This window comes from Bufo bufo, chromosome 10 (genome assembly GCF_905171765.1).
Source record: "Bufo bufo chromosome 10, aBufBuf1.1, whole genome shotgun sequence".
Lineage (NCBI taxonomy): Eukaryota > Metazoa > Chordata > Amphibia > Anura > Bufonidae > Bufo > Bufo bufo.
Window position 1 is genome coordinate 93,731,441 of NC_053398.1, and position 22,383 is coordinate 93,753,823.

Here is a 22,383-nt window from a genome sequence, read left to right on the forward strand (position 1 = left end):
ATCTTAAGAGGCTTCTCTCATGGAAGACTTCAATCCAGACCTTTCATATTTTTCACTTTCCTGTCTGGATTTTAACCCTTAACAGCCACCGCAATTCTGGTTCTGGATTTCTGGCTGCTATGATGCGTCTCACAAATCTCTTTGCTAAACCCTTTGGAAACGATCTGCAGCTTTCTAGCGCTAATAAATCATATATGTAACAGACAGAAATCAATGAAGAGGTCCGCCATGCCAGCAATTTAAATCTATAGCCCCCTGTTACTTTTTCCCCGTAAGTACATGAGATGAGCACATCTGGATTCCTGCCTCCTCATATCTGGACCCTGGGACCCTGGGAGCAAGCAGATTTTCTTCCCCAGGATTTACATTGGAAATATGCTAGTGCTACTTTTACATCCTTTCCTGCTCGCTCATGTATCTCTCTGACTCACTGACCATACAGTTCACCTATATGAGGAATATATAAAATTTACTGCAAGAAAGAAGGATTGCGACTTCTTCTCTGATGGGTTAACACATCTACGAAGCAAGGATTTAGAGGCTGGGAAATATTCATGCCTCTAAAATAAGCTGTTCTGTCTGGATCTTCTCAGGGCTCATGACTGGGGTCACATTAAGGCCCAAATTGTTTGGGAAATAATGGGGCTGTGCCATAGGATTGGTCCTGCACAGAAGGTCCGATCTCTCCTGTGGGATCTGTCAGAGGGACAGAGAGAGAGAGGACTGCAGTAAAGAAAAGGAGACTTTGACAGAGGAGAAAAAGGGCTTCCAAAAAGAAATAAAAAACAGCCCTGCTCTCAGGTCTTCTGCCCCTGGAAATGCCCTGTTCAACACAGATGCCAAGTACTCAAGGCCAGGAGGGCAAAAGAACAGTGACAACCGAGGGAGACCAGTGAGGCAAGGAGGAACACACAGGTATTAGAGAAGAAAGAGTGCATTAATACATATATACTGGCTGCTTACTGTAATGAATGTATGTTACATATATGTGAAGGCAACGCATCCATCCCTGCGTACCTTAACACTGCCTGGTTACATGTGCATATTATGTGTGCTAGCCAATAGAGACTGTATCTTGGACTGGTAAGAGATATGTGTGCACAGCCCCAGCTAATACAATATATGCTCGAAGAACGCCAGCCACTAGATTGTTGACATAGAAACTGATAAGAAATGTAAGAAATATTAGGAATTATAAGATAGACACTGAGCCGTCATTCAGAGAGAACTAGATATGAAAATCCTGATGTAGACCTCCTAGGAGAAACCGAAGCTGGAGACCCACACAGGGGCGAGGCAGGGGGGTCGCCTGAACTTTCTCCAACATGGAGAGGAGCTATAAAGGCTAAATATTGCCAGTGCGCTACTAATATAAAGGCAATGAAATCAGAGAAACCTCATAGGGTGACTCTTAATGTCCATAGAGATAGAGGTGAAGACATAAAGCGCCCTGGCATGTGCGACTCATAACTCAGGCACTAAATGATTATATTTGCCCGTCTGCCTGTGCCCGGTCAATTCTAATGATCCTATATTACTGCTTTCTTTACTGGTCGGAGAGAAATTTAAAGGGGAAATCTTGTGCTGAGGAGCGCCTCCTTTAGACAGCAGTGATGCAAAGTCTGTATTCTCACCTATATATAGCGTTCACATCAGTATGCACCGTGACACTTATGTCAGGACTGCAGCAGTAAAATTAAGAGGAGAAAAAGAAAATCAATAGGAAAAAAACAACACAACTGCTGCCTGGGGTCGAGGCCAGTGAGACTGAGGCAACCTGAGCCACCAGACTGAGAAATGTCATGATATGTATGTGAGGATATATGTAGATATGTGTGTGTAGGCTTCCCAATCGTGATAATGAGATCACACGTGACCCTGATGAGCTGCTGGGCCCTTAGAGCCTTTGACTGAGGAGAAGTAAGGACACTGCTTTACCTGAGAGCCAAGTCCTCCAGTTGGTTGGAACTCGTCAGTAGGAGGTGCTGCATCTTAGAGAACATAATGGAGGAAGGGCTGGTTATGATAATTGTCTCAAATTAATATTTCATTATTTTAGCGCTAAGAAGTTATATCAGATGTCTATCCTCGTTAGCCTTGGCCTGTAAAATACTTTTGGAATTCACCACCCAGTTCTGGCACATCAAGGTTTTTTGAAGCCCAAAAGCCATTCACTGCCAAATAGTTTGAGCCCATTTACATTCATTCTTTTTACTTTTTAACTGAGGGTTCATCTTAAGCAATTGCCATGACTGGTGTCCATCTTTTACCACTTGGCACAGTCCGGTTTTCAGAAGAAATGCTTAGCAACCATTTGCTAAGCAACAAGGAAGCTGATAAAGTCTCATCTGTAGGTATGGAGGAGGAAGGAATGGCAGAATGGAGCCTGTACAACACAAGAATTAATGTTAACAGGGTCTACATAAAAGATCCCAGTGGCAGGTTCTAGATTTCTTCTTGATGGTATCTTCACACTTATGTGTATCTCTCAATTGTCAGCTGGCCCTATAACTCTTTCCTTACAAAGTATCACATGTAGTAAAATCCAATATCAAGGCTTTTCATCCACAATGTGGTGCTGCTTAAAATGTTTCTCTTTGTATCCTGCATAGAGAAGTATAGGCCGCATGGTTATCTCTAGAAGTTGCCACACACTGCAACCCCCTGGGCAGACTCTGGTGGCCTACCTCATCTAAAACCATGGTTACTTTCATGCTATTGCATATACTTACATACTTCCAGACATCAAATAAATATATCTGCATTGCTATTATCTGCATGGGAGATCTCACCACATCTAACAAATGCCAACTCATGGTGCTTCCTAAATCCTTAGATCGCTCGTTATACTCTTCACAATCCAAAGTTTCCCTAAATACTGCAGAATACTAACTCAATAGGAAAGCTTGAAATCCTGCCATGCAGAACATGTCTGCCGCCCAATTCTTTTAGGACCCACTTCATGAACAAACATATAACAAGTATGTTAAATAGACCACCTTCATCAGGCGCTAATTCGTGAGGAAACTGTAATGAATAATTGGATCATATTGATTGGTGAGGGATACACCTCTGATACATGTATTCATAAGGAGTATAGCAGCAGCCTAGGGTGTATATGTGCCGAAACGACGTGAGATGTTGACGGTTAGAGACAGATCCAGGGACAGATTTATATTAACCCCGACACTAAGCTCCCGGCAAAGATCTCACTCCCGCCTGGGAGTTTGTACAGATTCTCAGATAAAGGGGTCACAGAGCTAACTGTCAACTAGAGACAAGAATAGCAGAGGGAAGAAAAGAAGCATGAGAACAGAGGGGAAGAAGAGGAAGAATAAATTAGAGCACTGGGAAGAAAATACATGCAATATGGACGAGAAGCAATGGGAAACATGGCAAAATGTAGACTGCAACTTTATACATAGAGGAAGCGATGTAAAAATATGCAGGGGTGTTCATTTTATATTTAAATAGGCACCATCCAGATATTCTAAATGCTCACATCTGAAAAGAAATAGGAATGTCCCTGAATGATTTTTGATATTTGTAACTTTGAACAGAACAAAATATAAGGGACAAGATTAAAAAGCATTTCCAGCAAACATACAAAAAAGGTCCTTGAGTTGTCCTTGAATGAAAAGTCATTGAGAATTCTTCTCAGTCCTTTAGTTATATATACTGTATATTTCATGCATTAGCTTTACAATGTCAAAGTGTGAATAGCAGAAACTGGGAGGATAGTTCTATATAAATACCTTGAAAAGCTCAGGGACAACCACAATGGAGGCTGTAAAGGTAGCCATTTCCTACGGTCCTTTTTGGGAAAAAACTGCCCTGTTATAGTAATAACATCCACTGAAATATGAAAAGTGGGTATCTTCAAAGACCGTGTGTAGGGGGTGGAGCTCTATGTGCCTAATAATGTCTATTGTATGAGATGGCATTGCTACCCACACAGGGCAAAACCATTCTGTTAAAATCCCAAGGATATTGGCATAACTGCCTACATGGTTTTTATCAGGGATAGACTGGCATGCAAGCCTCTACATGGTTTGTGCAACAACAAAAAAAAGGGTACTTTTTTTTCTAGTAAACTAACTCGATGCATAGGTAGTGTAAAGTTAATGCAAAAATACACTAAATTTATCATCCAGCATCATTGGATGTGAAAAATAAATCTTGTGCAGTTTATGGCCTAGTTCACACGTCAGTGTTTTGGTAAGAGAGTTTCATAAGTGATTGTGAGCCAAAACCAGGAGTGAAGCCTACACAGAGATAAGGTATGTATAAAGGGAAGCTCCTATTGCTGCTGTTCTGTGTTTTGGTCCTGCTTCTGGTTTAGGCTCAAATCATTGATGGAAATCACTCGCTGAGACCGTGTAAGTTTACAATGGCGTATTAGGGTATGACCACACGGCACGGTTGTGATCCGTTCTTGTTGCGGACAGCTGTGGTCAAGAACTGCACAGCCAATAAGGCCGCAGCTGCCTGATAGATAACTAATAAAGACACTGTATAGGCGGCCAGAATTCTTAATGGCCACACGGTATTGAAGGTGCCTTCTTAGCCTAATTGACAGAACAGTTCTAGACCGTAGCTGGCTGCGACCAGAATGGATCACGACCATGCCATGTTGTGGTACCGTTAGAAATTATTAGTGAATATAAGTGATACTCTTTAATAGAAAAAGGAATAAATAGAACTAAAACATAAAAAACACCTCAATATGAAACATTTTCTGAAAATGGTCATCCAGAAACCCTGGTCTTCTTACCCTGAGCAACCAATCACAGCTTGAATTAATCCAGTACAGCTTGAATTAGTCCAGTTTAAGGCCACTTTCACACGGGCGAGTATTCCGCGTGGGTGTAATGTGCGAGGTGAACGCATTGCACCAGCACTGAATCCTGACCCATGAATTTCAATGGTGCTGTGTACATGAGCAATGTTTTTCACGCATCACTTGTGCGTTGCGTGAAATTCGAAGCATGTTCTATATTCTGCGTTTTCACGCAACTCAGGCCCCATAGAAATGAATGTGCAAATCGCAAGCGAGTGCGGATAGGGTGCGATTTTCACGCATGGTTGCTAGGAGATGATAAGGATGAGCAACCCCGATCCCATTAAAGTCTATTCACTGTATTATTTTCCCTTATAACATTGTTATAAGGGAAAATAATAGCATTCTTAATACAGAATGCTTAGTAAAATGTGCCTTAAGGGGTTAAAAAATAAAATTACTCACCTCATCCACATGATGGCGCAGCCGGCATCGTCTTCTTTCAGGACCTGCAAAAGGACCTTTGATGACTTAATCGCGTTCACCACGTGGTGAGCGCGGTGACGTCAGCGCAAGTCCTTCTGAATGAAGATAGAAGATCCTTCTATCTTCATTCAGCAGGACCTGCTCTGATGTCACCGCGCTCACCACGTGGTGAGCGTGATTATGTCATCAAAGGTCCTTTTGCAGGTCCTGAAAGAAGATGATGCCGGCTGCGCCATCAAGTGGATGAGGTGAGAAATTTATTATTATTTTTTTAACCCCTCAAGGCACATTTTACTAAGCATTCTGTATTAAAGGGAACCTGTCACCGGGATTTTTGGTATAGAGCTGAGGACATGGGTTGCTAGATTGCCGCTAGCACATCCGCAATACCCAGTCCCCATAGCTCTGTGTGCTTTTATTGTGTATACAAACCGATTTGATACATATGCAAATTAACCAGAGATGAGTCAGAGCTTGAAAATATGACTCTTCTCCGGTCACACAAGTAAGATAGGACTCTTTTATGTTAATTTGCATATGTATCAAATCGTTTTTTTTTACACAATAAAAGCACACAGAGCTATGGGGACTGGGTATTGCGGATGTGCTAGCGGCCATCTAGCAACCCATGTCCTCAGCTCTATACCTAAAATCCCGATGACAGGTTCCCTTTAAGAATGCTATTATTTTCCCTTATAACAATGTTATAAGGGAAAATAATAAAAATTACACAACACAAAACCCAAACCCGAACTTCAGTGAAGAAGTTTGGGTCTGGGTACCACATTCAGTTTTTTATCACGCGTGTGCAAAATGCATTGCACTCGCGCAAAAAAAACTAAATAACACAACGCAATCTCAATCAAAACTGACTGAAATTGCGTGCGCACTCGCACGGGTTTCCCGCAATGCACCCAGGACGCATCCGGAGCAAATCCGGGACGCCCCCTGTGTGAAAGAGGCCTAAGAAGAAAAAGTTAAACCATTGGCTGCAACAAGGCAGTTTTTTTCTGGCAGTTTTGGTACATGAGGTAGAAAAATTGCCTTAATTTTTTACCCAAAAGAAAGAGGTTGACTGTAAATACAGGTTTAGACCTTCTGTTGCAGTAGGAATCAAGTTTAAGGTCAAGCATCCCTAACCACATTCTTAACTAAACAAGTTCATGCCTGTAGGGCAGAGCCTAATAACAGAAATCATCTTAAAGAAGGAACGAAGGAAAAGACCTGCCTGAAAATAGCTATTGATCTTGCAATAGAAGGATGCAGGATGGAAATTCAATACTATCCAAGTGGGCTCGTGCTGAGGAGAGCCATTACTCTCGCATATTCACGTAGCGACAGCAATAATAGCAGGCACAGAAGAGAAAGTGGTAAAACATTCAAAATTCCTTTACGTAATGTGCATTCAGATGTATAGCGACTAAGTGCAATATAATGGATTGTATTGACACTCCCTTTTAATGGCAGCCTCAAGAGAGCATTTGATGAAAAATTGCGTATTTTATGATTAAGTGGAAATTATGCTAAAGTGCTACATATTAGCTTTAATATCTTCTTCAGCTTAACTAAGGAAAACTGTAAATTAGACCTTACAGAAATGTAAGGTCTCAAATGGTTCTCAAAGTTATTCCTATACTTAAATACAACCCTTGTCAATGGCTACTGTGTTTAGGAGATGTCACTAGCAGTTTATTTCATGTTTGAGATATAGCTCAGGCATTTTGCGATAGGTTCTCAATATAGTTCCCTTTTCTTTCTTTGTCTCCATATGTATTTCCCGGATATTACTATTGCAAAAATGACCTCATTAGTAATGGCGGCTGAATGGCCTAGATTACAGCCTCGAAGGCAGTGCAGAGTATAGGAAGTATGGACCTACGAGTAGTAAACGTAGCACTTCCGGCTACCACTTACCAAGCCTCATTTGGCTCATGTGCATCCATTACAGGATCATTACTTTAATCACAAGTGGTCTACTTGCTTGTAGTTTATAGATATTCTATTCTTGCTGTACAGGAAATCTTCTCAAAATGTACAAAAAATGTAAAGGCTTGGTGATTTTGTGCCGGACATAGACCAGCAATTTATAGCAAAACAGAGCGAACGATAAAGCAGCATTCTGAGCCACTGATGAGAGGCAAGGTGTGCTTCAGACTACTTATTATTGGACAACCCCATTCATTTCATGGTGCTGTACATCTAAGGGTAGGTTCACATCTGCGTTATGAAATACAGCAGCCTGCCAGATTTCACTTTATTCAGCATTGCCAGATACTGCCGGTAACCGATGGATCTCCACTGACTAGAAAGGGATCTTGCGAGGATCTGTCCACTTTCCGGCATGAATGTCAGGTTTGGACCAGACAAAAACTGCTGCATGCAATGGCTTTTGTCCAGCTGAGAGACAGCATTTTTACTGGAACATGCTGTTGGATTGCCTAACCCTAGAGTGAACCTATTGTAAGAGGGGGTATATAGAGGGGGACAGGACCCTGCCTGCTAGATATTACAATCTACAAGGAAAAGGGGAAACAGTAGAGAAGGGTAAAAGCTGCTCATCTGACTGTGTGGTGGCAGCATGATTATTTCAGGAGGTAGGCTTTCCTAAAGAGGTGGGTTTTCATATACATTTTCCAGCTTTCAATGTTGGGGGAGAGTCATGTGCAGGGGTAGTGAGTTATAGAGTATGGGAAATGCAGGTGAGAAATGTTGTAAATTATTGTGCAGGGACTAGACAAGAGGAGAACAAATAAAGAGGCCTTGTGAGGACTGGAAATTACGTGTGGGGATGTATCAGGAAAGCAGGTCAGAGATATGAGGGGACAGATTGCGGACAGCTTTATATGTAGTTGTTGGTACTTTGAACTAAATTTGCTGGACAATGGGGAGCCAGTGAAGGGACTGACAGAGGAAAGAGGCAGAGGAGAAACAGAGCAGAATATATGAGGATAGATTGGAGGGGTGCGAGAGTGCTAGACAGAAGGCCAGAGGAGGATATTACAGTAGTCCAGACGGGAGATGATGATCACTCAGGGTTGCGGAAGAAGCAGATATGAGAGATGTTCTTGCGTTAAAGGCGTAAGGAGATGACAAACTTTAGCGCAACATGGATGATCTGAAAAATTTCTAGTTTTCTCTTTTTTTTTAATCAAGATTACAAAACCTGACAAGTTAACAAAACATAATTTTTCTTTTGCAGGCGTTAACACTTCATCTACCATGGAAAGGTTGGTCTGGGGTGTTCTACTGCTAGGAAGCCTTGTGACCATGGTCCATTCTTGTCCCTTTCATTGCACCTGCCAAAACCTTTCAGAATCTCTCAGCACACTCTGCGCTAACAAGGGACTACTCTATGTGCCACCCAATATAGATCGCAGGACTGTGGAGCTACGGTTGGCGGATAACTTTATTAGAGTAGTGGATCAAGAAAACTTCCTTAATATGACAGGGTTGGTGGACCTCACATTATCAAGAAACACAATTGATGACATTCAACCTTATGCCTTTGGTGATCTTGAGAGCTTGAGGTCTTTACATTTAGATGGAAACCGTCTTACTACCATTCATGAAGACTCTTTGAGAGGCATGCTAAATCTTCAACATCTCATTATCAACAATAACCAGCTTGTGACAATCCCAGTGGCTACTTTTGATGATTTCCTCTCAACTTTGGAGGACTTGGATTTATCCTATAACAATCTGATTAGTGTTCCATGGGAGGCTATCCAGAACATGGTTAGTTTACATACACTCAATCTCGACCACAACCTTATAGACTTTGTAATGGAAGGCACGTTCTCAGAACTTTACAAGCTTTCCAGACTGGACATGACATCTAACAGGCTGCGTACACTACCTCCAGACCCACTTTTTGTCCGTTCCCAAACTGGAGTGGTCAGCCCTACCCCTTATACATCAACAATTGTGCTAAATTTTGGAGGTAATCCATTTCATTGCAACTGTGAGCTATTATGGTTACGCAGATTAGTAAGAGAGGATGACATGGAGACGTGTGCATCCCCTCCACAGCTAGCTGGGCGTTATTTCTGGTCAATACCAGAAGAGGAGTTCACATGTGAGCCCCCACTAATTACACGTCACACACATCAGCTTTGGGTGTTAGAAGGACAAAGGGCAACACTAAAGTGTCGTGCGATTGGAGACCCAGAGCCTGTAATTCATTGGGTATCACCAGATGATAAAATAATGGCAAACTCATCTAGGACAGCTTCTTATCGAAATGGAACGTTAGACATACTAGTTACAACTATCAGGGACGATGGAGCATATACTTGTATAGCAATCAATGCTGCTGGGGAATCAACAGCCCAAGTAGATCTAAAAATGATCCCTTTGCCCCATCGTAATAATGGAACAGTTAGTGTATTGAGGCAGGATCCTGGGTCTTCTGATATCACCACTTCATCAAAGACATCTGTTAATGCTACAGAAGACAGGAAGACACAGGACAATGCTGTTGTGGTGACTGAAGTCACTTCATCTTCTGCACTGATAAGATGGTACATAAACAGGTCAGCCTATGTAGTATGGATGTACCAGGTCCAATACAACTGCACTGCGGACGACACACTGGTTTACAGGTAAGAACAACTCAGCTGTGTATCTAAGTTCTGTACTGTAGATTACAATTTGTCTTCCTCTACATAGCAAATGCCACGGACACTCTCTTATTCGTAATTAAAGGAAAGAGAATATTAATATGAATTAACAACATAATATTAACCCATTAGCTTCAGGTTTCAGCAAGGCAGCACCATTATGGTAATTCCAGAGTAGAGTCTCCACCATGGTTTTATTTCCCCCAATGCATCTAGATGCAAAGAGGGGCAATTGTGCAAATCAACTTAAAGGGGTTCTATATCTTTTTCTTACGGATAATTTAACCTTTGGATAGGTAATCAGCATCTAATCAGTGGGGGTCCGACAACCGTGACACCCGCCGATTAGCTGTTTGAGAAGGCAGTAGCACTGCAGCCTTATCGCTGCTTCCTGAAGGCCAGCTATGTGACAACTATGTCTAGTGGCCTGGGCACAGCTCAACCCCATTTACTTCAATGGGGCTGAGCTGTGGCCAGGCCACGTGACATAGTTGTGACACTACTGAGAGCACCCACCGCTGCCTTCTCAAACAGCTGACTGGCATCCCGGGTGATGGACCCACCGATCAAATGCTGATTACATATCCAAAGGATAGATTGTCAGTAGGAAAAAGGTATAGAACCCCTTTAATGAGAAATGTTCTCATCTTATTTTGTATACAGCTGTTAAGCAGACCTTTGTGTTTCTATGGTAGCAGACTACAGTCATACTCCATCATTTTATCTGTTACCTGCAGGATTAATTTGCAGTCCATTGAGGATTTTTAGTTAAGACTATTAGCAAATTAATTTACAATAAAAAAGCAACTTTCTTCTCATAGTTCCAGATAATGATGTTTCTACCTATATCCTAAGCTACTGACAAAATGCAATAGATGAAGGTCTTGAATGAATTGATACTGAATATTATAATGTTCTTAGTTCTGTCAATTATCACACAGTATTTTAATTGATAGGTACAGTTCTATTGAGGTTCCTCTATCCAGGCTCAAGGCAATCTCAGAAGCAGATGTCTGCTCCTTCTTTTTGGCTGCTGGCCATTATATTATTATTTGGTGGTTGTAGATGAGTGCAGAAAAAAATGTTTGCTCTCTTTAGAATATACAGTAACTAGAGAAAAACGTTACTGCACTAATAATAATGATGGTCAAACCTTGTGAAAGGACTAAAGTTAATAACTGGTTCCACCTCTTTTAGCCCCTATTTCAAATGTTTTTCATTATTCCGTGTTTTAGTCTCTCTGAAATAATCACTGCAAAGTTTGTACAAGAACTTACGCCATAATAAAAGCAAATACCAGAAAAGAGGAGGGAAAAACTGTTGAAATACAACAATGTAAAAAGAGTTATACAGCTAGTTCTATGATCCTAGTATTCCCCCGGAACCACATTCTGCATCATTATCTCTAAACTGACATTTAAAGCTAAATTCTTTCAGGCTGACATAAAGCACAAAACATCATAAAACATCTTAGACCAAAATCTAAAGAAAAACATTCTCAATAAGCTGTCATGCTGCTTGAAATTATGTTTTAGGGACAAATGAGTGAAAAGTGGAACACAGGTCCTAATATGTCTGGCATTAGATAAGTGTAGTCTTCTTCAGTAAGCACATTACACCTAGAATCAAACATGGTGGTGGCAGCAGTAGTGAGAAGCTGCTTAGGACCTCACCACTAAGGAAGGAACAATACGCCATTACTGAAATGCAGTCAGTTGTTTCTAAGCTGAATCATACTTGGGTTATGTAGCAAGATCTATAGGGCAAAAGTTAGACTACAGCTGAATGATTGAAGAGAATATAATTAAAAGGCTAAGATTAGCCTATCCTAAGTCCTAACTTTAACCCAAAAACATGATTTAAAACTAGCACTTTGTTGCCTAAATTTCCTATAAACCACATGGAAGGCCAAGCTTGGGGAAACTGTGGGCTGCAATTATTTTGGTCGGAATTCTGCTGGAACTCTACAATCTTGAGAACGGGGACCCCAGAAATAAAAGGAGCCAATAAATGAGCATGCACACTGCTGAATATAGCCGAGTACAGTACTCCGCTATCTCCAAAAGTCCTATAGAGATGAATGGAGCAGTAGTGTGAGCCCCTGTTCTTGAAATTAGCGGGGGTGACAGTGATCAGACCTCTGCCAATCTAATAGTTATAGAGGATAACGTCTTCTTACCAGAATACTTCCTAAAGAGGACCTTTCATGGTTTTGTATTAATGGAGATAAATACTTTTACTTGCGGGGTACCCCCCGCTGATGCTGCCACCCTGGAGAAGGTGAGTTTTTTTTCTCCCTGGCTGTGACGCTCTCCGCTGTGACTGGATCGCGGCACAGCTAGGAAGAAGGAGACGCCCATCGAGAAACCCTGGCGTCTCCTCCTCTCTGTTCCGATGCTCAGTATTAGCATCCTAAGCATGAAAATTGCGGGGGGACGGACAGGAGTTAGGGGGCAGAGCAGCTATATTTTAAAAAATCAGGCAGGGTGGCAGCATCAGCGGGGCTACCCCGCAAGTAAAGGTATTTATCTCCATTAATACAAAACCATGAAAGGTCCTCTTTAATTTTATTTATACTGAGCATTCCAACTTGAGGGTCCTTTTAACTGAGAGCCCGTCAAACAGTTGGTTGACACAGACGTCCGTATGAATGGTCCAGATCCGTTCCACAATGATGCGGAATGGGTGCGGACCCATTCATTTTAGGGACCCGTTCATTTTCAATAGGGCCGGAAAAGATGCGGACAGCACACAGTGTGCTGTCCGCATCCGCACTTCCGTTCCGCAAAAAGATAGAACATGTCCTATTCTTGTCCGCAATAGCAGACAAGAATAGGCATTTTCTATTATAGTGCCAGCCATGTGCACATGGCCGGTGTCAGTGTTTTGTGGATCGGCAAAACACTTACGGACGTGTGAATGGACCCTTAGAATGATGCTTTAAAGTAAAACTATATATATAAATAAAAAGTTCTCAACTCATCTAGTGATAAGTTTCGTTTATATTGGTGAGGAAGTTACAAATGAACAAGTAGGGTAGCTAAAGGGGACCTGTCATGTTGAACATGGCATCTGATCTGTGGGCAGAAAGTTATGGAATAGGAGGACTTGAGCAGATTTTATGAGAAAATATTCCGTGTAACTTGTCCATTAAAATCTTTGTGCTTTCTAAGATTTGGAGTCCAGTTGGCGGCCCTATTCAGTGGCATGCAGCCTTCCTGAGTTGGACGGTCCATAGGATTGCTGAGCATGGAAAGACCAGAGGTTTTATTGCATCAATTCCACTGAATCTTCTCCCACTATCCCCTATCTGCTTGGTTCTTACTCCTATACCGTGCTGCCCACATATAGGACTGCATGTATAATGAGACAGGCTTCCTTTAAGGCTTAAATATTTTTTGGTATTGCAATCTCCATAAAAGACAGTCTATGAAAAGACCTTTTTGGACACTCCTTTGTAATTGTTCTCCAAACTCTGACCTTACAAGAGGGATGACAGATCTACATCATGTACCATGACAAAAGCATCCAGAAAAAGATTACTGCTGGGGGGTCTCAGATCTTTACATTACTGAATGTATATGCTGGCGGTGAGCTCTAATTACAGGAATAATGGTTGGCCTTCTCCCTGAACAAACAAAACCCCTAACTTTCTACATTAATATTAAACAGTTCATGTATGCATCCCTAATTGGATCCATTAAGACAGACGCTGACAAACTCACTAAGTGAACGTCAGACAGGTCTACATTTTCACATTTCATGAGAGGATTCTTTGTTCCAATTCTCAGTTTGATTTTATTTCACCAATCACACTTTTTGGAGAGCTGAACCTGATTACGGAGCAACTGCAGTTCATTTCAGGGCATCTATTGCAGAGAGCCTGAGGATCCGGTGTCAGCACTACAGTCTCAAGGGGATAATGGAGCCATATTCTAGCGCCTGTGGGAGAGATATAATAGAATTCTGCCAGTAACAGCCGTTTCCCTAAAGATTACCAAATGATGAGACCCAACAGACGTCTGTATGCAAAGATAAAATGTAGCGATTATGCCTGGTATGGATTGAGAGGAAACGATATGCACAGCCCAACAATGCAGTGAACTAATATCTGTCATTTGCAAAGAGCAATAATGACACAAATAAATCTCTTAAGACTTGTTTTACGGTATGATCAATGGACTTGAATCAAGTTGATGGAATGAAACCTGTGCAATAATGTAACAATGGACAAGTATACTGTGAAGCATTTCTTGGTCATAATGCGACAAACCATAACCATGAAAATAATCTTAGTACTAAATTAAAAGATCAGCATTTTGCTAGCATTAGATATATGTTTAAAGGCCCAACTACTGTATTATCTGGTAGGGCTGATGTTCTTGGCAGTGTGTGTCTAGTCTTCTACTTGAGTCCCAAATGCTTCAATCTAAACATGTACTGTCTGACTGACTGGGCTACAAAATGACCTGACGTTATGTAAAGCGTTTGTGCAGCCAGTAATATTAATGACCTATCCTCAGGATCAGTCATCAATATCTGATCGATGGAGGCTCGACTCCCAGCACCCCTGATGATCAACTGTTTGGCGAGGAGGAGATGCTCGCACTAGCACTACTTTCTCTTCAAGATTACATTGCGTGTTGTCTCGCTTCCAGCGGTGGCGCAGTGTATTTACAAGTGCTTGTTCCATTCAAGTGAATGGAAGTGTAATCTTAAAGGGTTTCTGTCACCCCATTAAACAGTTTTTTTTTTTTTTTCTTTAATAATAATCCCTATAGTGCGATCTCATGATACATAATCAAATTAATAATTTTGGTTCAGTAGATTTTGGTAAAAAACGATTTTTAAAATATGCTAATTACCTTGCTACCAGCAAGTAGGGCGGCTACTTGCTGGTAGCAGCCGCATCCTCCGATGGTAATGACGCCCCCTCGGCATGCTGATTGACAGGGCCAGGGAAGGTAATCCTTCTCTGCTGGCGCTGTTAGAATTTGAAATGTCGCGCCTGCGCCGTACCTGGCTTCAATCGGCGCAGGCGCACTGAGAGGCGGCCGCTCTGCTCGACCGCTCCATCCTCAATGCGCCTGCGTCGATGACGTCATCGCATACACCCGGAAGAGAAGACGCCGGCGTCTTCTCTTCCGGGTGTATGCGATGACGTCATCGACGCAGGCGCATTGAGGATGGAGCAGTCGAGCAGAGCGGCCGCCTCTCAGTGCGCCTGCGCCGATTGAAGCCAGGTACGGCGCAGGCGCGACATTTCAAATTCTAACAGCGCCAGCAGAGAAGGATTACCTTCCCTGGCCCTGTCAATCAGCATGCCGAGGGGGCGTCATTACCATCGGAGGATGCGGCTGCTACCAGCAAGTAGCCGCCCTACTTGCTGGTAGCAAGGTAATTAGCATATTTTAAAAATCGTTTTTTACCAAAATCTACTGAACCAAAATTATTAATTTGATTATGTATCATGAGATCGCACTATAGGGATTATTATTAAAGAAAAAAAAAAAAAAACGTTTAATGGGGTGACAGAAACCCTTTAAAGAGGAAGTAGCACTTGCATGAGCACCGCCTCCTCTTCAAACAGCTGATCGGCAGGGGAGTCGGGAATCGGACCCCACCAATCCGATATTGATGACCTATTCTGAGGATAGGTCATCAATATTAATGGCTGCACAACCCCTTAAAGAAGATTTAAAAGCTATGAACACCTTTGAACACAATTTTCTTATTATTGCATTGCACTTATTTTGGGCTAAAGGGTAAAGGCCATTTTTCGAATAGAATTTTTAGAAAATGTTCTCCATTTGTCCACTGCAGTCAACATCTCACATGTGGCGTATGTTGCTTCCCCTTCACAGTGAAATCAGTCAGGAGCCAGAGGGTCTAACTGATAAGTTTCTATCTAAGTACAAACCCTTTAAAGGCTTCAGTATTCTTGTAAATACTGTACATAAATAAATCTGATACTTAAAGGGCTTCTGTCACCCCCAAAACCCTTTTTTTCTTTTTTAGCTTGTTAAAATCCTTTTATAACGACTATTCCCTATATAGGGCTCTTACCTTTGTCTGTGGCTTCTTTTCCTTAAAAAGGTCCAGCGAGCGCTCTCCTCCTCCGGCTGGCCCTGTCATCATTTCAAATCCCGCGCCTGTCTTCATTCGGCGCAGGCGCTCTGAGAGAAGGAGGCTCGCCTCCTCAGCACTCCCTCCCGCCTGCGCCGATGACGTCTTCTCTTTCGGTGACATCATCGGCGCAGGCGCACTGAGGGAGTGCTGAGGGGACGAGCCTCCTTCTCTCAGAGCGCCTGCGCTGAATGAAGACGCGCAGGATTTGAAATGATGACCGGGCCAGCCGGAGGAGGAGAGCGCTCGCTGGCCCTGTCAATCAACAGGAGGAGGGGGCGGTTTTTTGCGGCGGCTACCAGCAAGTAGACGTCCTACTTGCTGGTAGTGAAGTGATTTGCATATTTTAAAAGATCGTTTTTTAAGGAAAAGAAGCCACAGCCAAAGGTAAGATCCCTATGTAGGGAATAGTCGTAATAAAAGGATTTTAACAAGCCCAAAAAAAAAAAAAAGAAAGGGTTTTGGGGTGACAGAAGCCTTTAAGGCTGCCCGATCATGATGCAGTCAAGCAGGGGGATATAAATGTGGAGAAGTGCTAATTGCCAGTCCCCTCCTGAATTGCTGGTCTGTGTCTGTGAATGCTATTTGAAACAATGAGCACATACAGGCGCTGACTGGAAAGTACAGATGTAGCCTGGCAATCAGCGGACATCCACAAGCGGATTGCCTGACCACATTGTGTATGGTGTATGGTCAGCCTAAGAATTCCCATCATTAAAATGGATCTCTTATTGTAATAATTGCTTAAAAAAAAAGTTATATCCTTTGAAATGATGCAGATAGTCAACGATAAGTAAGGCAGAAGAATTTGAGATTATTTGTACAAAAAGTGTAAAACTAAAGCAATCTTTTTTTCCTTCTAGGATTCTGCCATCCACAACCAAGTACTTTACTTTGAAGCACCTAGTTTCAGGAGTAGACTATGATCTTTGCATTTTGGCCATTTTTGACGATGTTGCAACCTCACTGGCTGCAACCAAATCCTTGGGATGTGTTCAGTTTACTACAGGAGAGGCATACCCAGACTGTCGCTCACTGCATGCTCATTTTCTGGGAGGCACTTTAACCATTATCATTGGGGGAGTCATTGTGGTGACTTTGCTGGTCTTTACCGTGGTGATGATGGTAAAATACAAGGTATGCAGCACTGCCCACTCAGACATTCCAAAAGTAACCAACGTTTACTCCCAAACTAATGGAAACCAGTTAACACCCAATGGCATGCTTCTACAAAGAAGACTAAACAACGAGTCTGCCAAAGCCAGTTGCTCCCAGGTGACGTATAAAGAGGATTCTGGGAGGATTGTCCATGGAGTTAAACCTCAACGTAGAAAGGTCAGACAGAGAGAAGTGTCACAGAAGATGGAGGATAAAACTATAAAGGCTTCACGTACTGAAGGGTCACATTGTGGATCAAGTCCTGAAGATGGTATAGGTTTTGGTATTCCAAAAACAAAGCGAAGCTGTTCTGTGGACATGGGGGAAATGGCAACCACAACTTGTTATAGCTATGCCAAGCGACTCAGTGTTATATGGACAAAGAGGAGTCAATCTGTACATGGCATGCTTTCGCACTGTGGGACGGAGTTACCCAAGGGAAAACCAGTGTTATTCACTGGCTCAGATGAGCTAGAAGAAAGTATTGTCTAATTTTCGTCCTTGTTACTTACAGAACAGTTACAGTAACCACCTCTTCATAAGGAGGCAGCACAAGGACTCATTTTGGTGAGACGCACCAGAGAACACTTCAATAATGAGCCATGAACAAGCACTTTTCTTTATCGATACAAAGAATGAAAGCACTAAACATACAATTAGACTGAAAACTGGATAGTTGTCTCATTGCCAGGATTTAACCACTGGACTGAAAGTGAAAAAATTCTCTGACCTAAAAGGGAATCCTTTATTCGTATATGATTGGAAATTGTGAAGTTCTCTGTGGATGTAATTATACCCTTGGATGTATAAGGCAAACAACCTTCCAGAGCTCAAAGACGTCTTTTTGGAACACACACAAAAGTGAAATGGGAAAACAGTTTATAAAGATCTGTACAGGAGCGGCAGGGTTATGGCTCAAACCTGACAAAGTTCAATGTGTTTCAGAAAAGTCAATCCTCACAGGAAGGACTGTCACATATACGGTCACCACCTTCTCTACATGCAGATCTGGGGGAATATTTGCCAGGTGGGTTCACAAAGCCATGGAATATAACATTTACCATATTAAGGCTACTTTCACACTTGCGTCAGAGGAACGGAACTGCCTGCTGGATCTGGCAATCCGGACGCAAACGGATGCATTTGTCAGACGGATCCGGATGCGGATCAGTCTGACAAATGCATTGAAATACCGGATTAGTCTCTCCGGTGTCCTCCGGAAAAACGGATCCGGTATTTTTTCCCCCACAGATTTAAAGGTCTGCGAATGCGCAGACCGGAAGAACGGATCCGTCAATGTGGCAATTTTAAAGCACTAATACATTTTTTATGGAAATTAATGCTGGATCCGGCATTCCGGCAAGTGTTCCGGATTTTTGGCTAGAAAGAAAAATTTCTCCGGCCAAAAAACATAAGAGCGACTGAACTGATGCATCCTGAAGGGATTGCTCTCCATTCAGAATGCATTAGGATAAAACTGATCCGCTAGTGTGACAGTAGCCCAAGCTAGAACATCGATTTTTGTTATGTTGTCTGACAACTGGCTAGGAGAGAACCACACAAGTTCTACTTAGTCTGCGGGCAACGGATTTCAGTGTTTACACACATGCTTGGTTGGCATAACGCATTGTAATGGATCCAAAGTGGAACCTTGTCCTATTTTGCCATTGAATCTTCTGCTTTCTCCTGATTTACAGGCAAATTTACCTTTTTCATACATGCAAATGTCTTACACAGTGAGTTAAATGACTGCAGCACTTTAAAGTTCAACTTCAAATATAAATATCTCTACTCATTGGAATTTTTTTTATCATTTGCCAATAAAATAAAGATCAAAGGAAAAATGCAGTAGTGTCTTGAACTGAATTACAAATCGTGGCCGTGGCCTGGAGGTTTGGAGAACACACATTCTTTTCATTCTGTGAGCCAACACTGTAGTCCATACACTTTAATAAATGGGTTAACATATGGGCATTTTATTTAGAGGAAAGCTACGGTGCCAGTTCCAGTATGGCCTGGACTCTCCAGCAAAGATTTAAAACCTGTGTTGAAAAATACGTAGGGGCAGAAGCACTGCTCCTCGGCTTTCAACAACCCTGCTTGGCCACTTGAGCATGTGGACTATGACTCCACTGCATGTATATGGGATTTGTGCTCCACACGCTTGAAAAGCCGTGCACAGCCGTTGAGAGCTGAAGGAGCAGAGCAGCTCAATTAACTAAAGAAAGGTTTAGTCACCTTTAAGGGCTGTTTCACACTAGCGAGTCCATTGCAGGAATCCCGCTCCATGTGTGAGCGCGATCCTCCATTCTTGACTTGCAGAAGAGCACGGCATTATCAGGATTTATAATGCAGTGAGCCTATGTATGACCTCACTTCTACAGGATCATTCTGACCGCTTTATGTCACTAGGATTCTGTAGAAGTGAGGTCAAGCAGAGGCACAAATCATTATAAATCCTGATAATGCTGTGCGCTCCTGCAAGTCCAGAACGGAGGATCACACTCACACAGGGAGCGGGATTCCCGCCATAGACTTGCTCATGTGAAACAGCCCTAAGGGGGCCTGCACATGGTGCATATTTGTGTACAGAAAATCCGCAATAAATCTGCCCCAAAAGCGCACATAAATTAGCACATATATTGCGGTTTTGGTGCATTTTTTGTTGCAGATTTTCTGTTTTTGTAAAAAAAAAAAAAAAAAAAACACTACAGAAGGTGCTGAATCGCAAAAACAATTGACAGGCTGCAGATTTTAAAATCTGCACAACAGGTCAATTTCTGCACCTAAAAAATAAATTAAAAAAAGTCTACATGAGATTTGTATTCTCTAATTCGCTTTGTTAGTACTATTTGACGCTGCGTTGTTTCTTAGATGTTTTGCTGAATAATTTCCCTGCAGACTACGCTACATTTCATGGTTCACTTTAAGACTAGAATTACACTAACAGAATTTGAAGGCAATTGTTTGGAAGGAAGCATTGCCTGCTTGTTAGTGGAGGAGACTGCTGCTATTACATGCAGCGATCTCCTCCACTGTATAGGGAGGAGCGATCGCTAATGCCATTGCTCGTCCCCATATTGACTAGTTGTTTGCCGGCAGCAGATTGTGATTAGACACCAGGATCTGCCGCCGGCAAGCAATGATTTTTAAGCATCTTTAAAAATCTGGATTGTCCGATGAATGCGCGTTTGCTCATTCATTGGGTAATCTGCAAAAGTATTACACTGCCAGATCATTGCTAATGAGACTTCATATGCACGCTCGTTACCGATGATCTAGCTGACAATTGGCCAGTGTAATAGTGGCTTAGGAGTGGTAGTAGGGTGTAGGCATGACTACATCTGTAAACTTTTTCAACATAAACTTCTTGCCCTTTAAGTCTAAGTGCCAAGGCACTAATGGCAATATTGAGTAATAAAGTGTACACTAAAAACCACTGCATTATGTGTACACTATAAATATAAAAGATTTTATTGTACTTCTAACCAAAGACACATAAGTTGCATATCAATAAATAACTGAAAAAGTAATGGTAATGTTATAACATTAAGACAGTAAACAAATATACTGGTATGACAGCGAGTTTCCGAATATACTGTATGATGAATCTACTGGTATGACTGTGGGTGTACGAATATACTGTATGATGAATCTACTGGTATGACTGTGGGTGTACGAATATACTGTATGATGAATATACTGGTATGACAGTGAGTTTACGCATATACTGTATGAGGAATATACTGGTATGACTGGGTTTACGAATATACTGTATGATGAATATACTGGTATGACTGTGGGTGTACGAATATACTGTATGATGAATCTACTGGTGTGACTGTGGGTGTACGAATATACTGTATGCTGAATATACTGGTATGACAGTGAGTTTACGCATATACTGTATGAGGAATATACTGGTATGACTGGGTTTACGAATATACTGTATGATGAATATACTGGTATGACTGTGGGTGTACGAATATACTGTATGATGAATATACTGGTATGACTGTGGGCGTACGAATATACTGTATGATGAATCTACTGGTATGACAGTGAGTTTACGAATATACTGTATGATGAATCTACTGGTATGACTGTGGGTTTACGAATATACTGTATGATGAATATACTGGTATGACTGGGTTTACGAATATACTGTATGCTGAATATACTGGTATGACAGTGAGTTTACGCATATACAGTATGAGGAATATACTGGTATGACTGGGTTTACGAATATACTGTATGATGAATATACTGGTATGACCAATACTGTATAATGAATATACTGGTATGACTGTGGGTTTACGAATATACTGTATGATGAATATACTGGTATGACTGGGTTTACGAATATACTGTATGATGAATATACTGGTATGACAGTGAGTTTACGAATATACTGTATGATGAATCTACTGGTATGACAGTGAGTTTACGAATATACTGTATGATGAATATACTGGTATGACTGTGGGTTTACGAATATACTGTATGATGAATATACTGGTATGACAGTGAGTTTATGAATATACTGTATGCTGAATATACTGGTATGACAGTGAGTTTACGCATATACAGTATGAGGAATATACTGGTATGACTGGGTTTACGAATATACTGTATGATGAATATACTGGTATGACCAATACTGTATAATGAATATACTGGTATGACTGTGGGTTTACGAATATACTGTATGATAAATATACAGGTATGACAGTGAGTTTACGCATATACAGTATGAGGAATATACTGGTATGACTGTGGGTTTACAAATATACTGCATGATGACTGGTATGACCAATACTGTATGATGAATATACTGGTATGAATACACTGTAAGATAAATATACTGGTATGACAGTGGGTTTACGAATATACTGGTATGACAGTGGGTTTACGAATATACTGGTATGACAGTGGGTTTACGAATATACTGGTATGACAGTGGGTTTTTAAAGTGTAATTAACCTTTTATATAAATTTTTTTGAAACTATTGCGAATACTCAAAAACTCATTTTTGTAACATACAGCACTTATATTATTGATTTTACTCTTTTACTGCCAAAATTGCTCTGCATAACACATTGGTGCAGGAAACCCGGACTGATCTGCTTGCCACGCTTTAGCTGAGCAGGGCAGGCGCAGTCAGCAGCAATATATGCTCCTGCCAGTACTGAGCTCACGGCGGCCTCTACTCA

The 22,383-nt window shown here is 41.6% G+C and overlaps 2 protein-coding genes across 3 annotated transcripts in view; one reads left to right on the plus strand and one right to left on the minus strand.

Moving 5' to 3' along the window:
* PC (pyruvate carboxylase) overlaps positions 1 to 22,383 on the minus strand; it is a 495,508-nt gene that overhangs the window by 31,501 nt on the left and 441,624 nt on the right. The gene's annotated exons all lie outside the window — the stretch shown is intronic.
* LRFN4 (leucine rich repeat and fibronectin type III domain containing 4) lies at positions 784 to 17,661 on the plus strand. Its single transcript, XM_040410264.1, has 3 exons — positions 784 to 915; positions 8,466 to 9,867; positions 16,875 to 17,661. Exons 2-3 carry the CDS (start codon positions 8,486 to 8,488, stop codon positions 17,659 to 17,661), a joined length of 2,169 nt encoding a protein of 722 aa, XP_040266198.1. The 5' UTR covers positions 784 to 915; positions 8,466 to 8,485.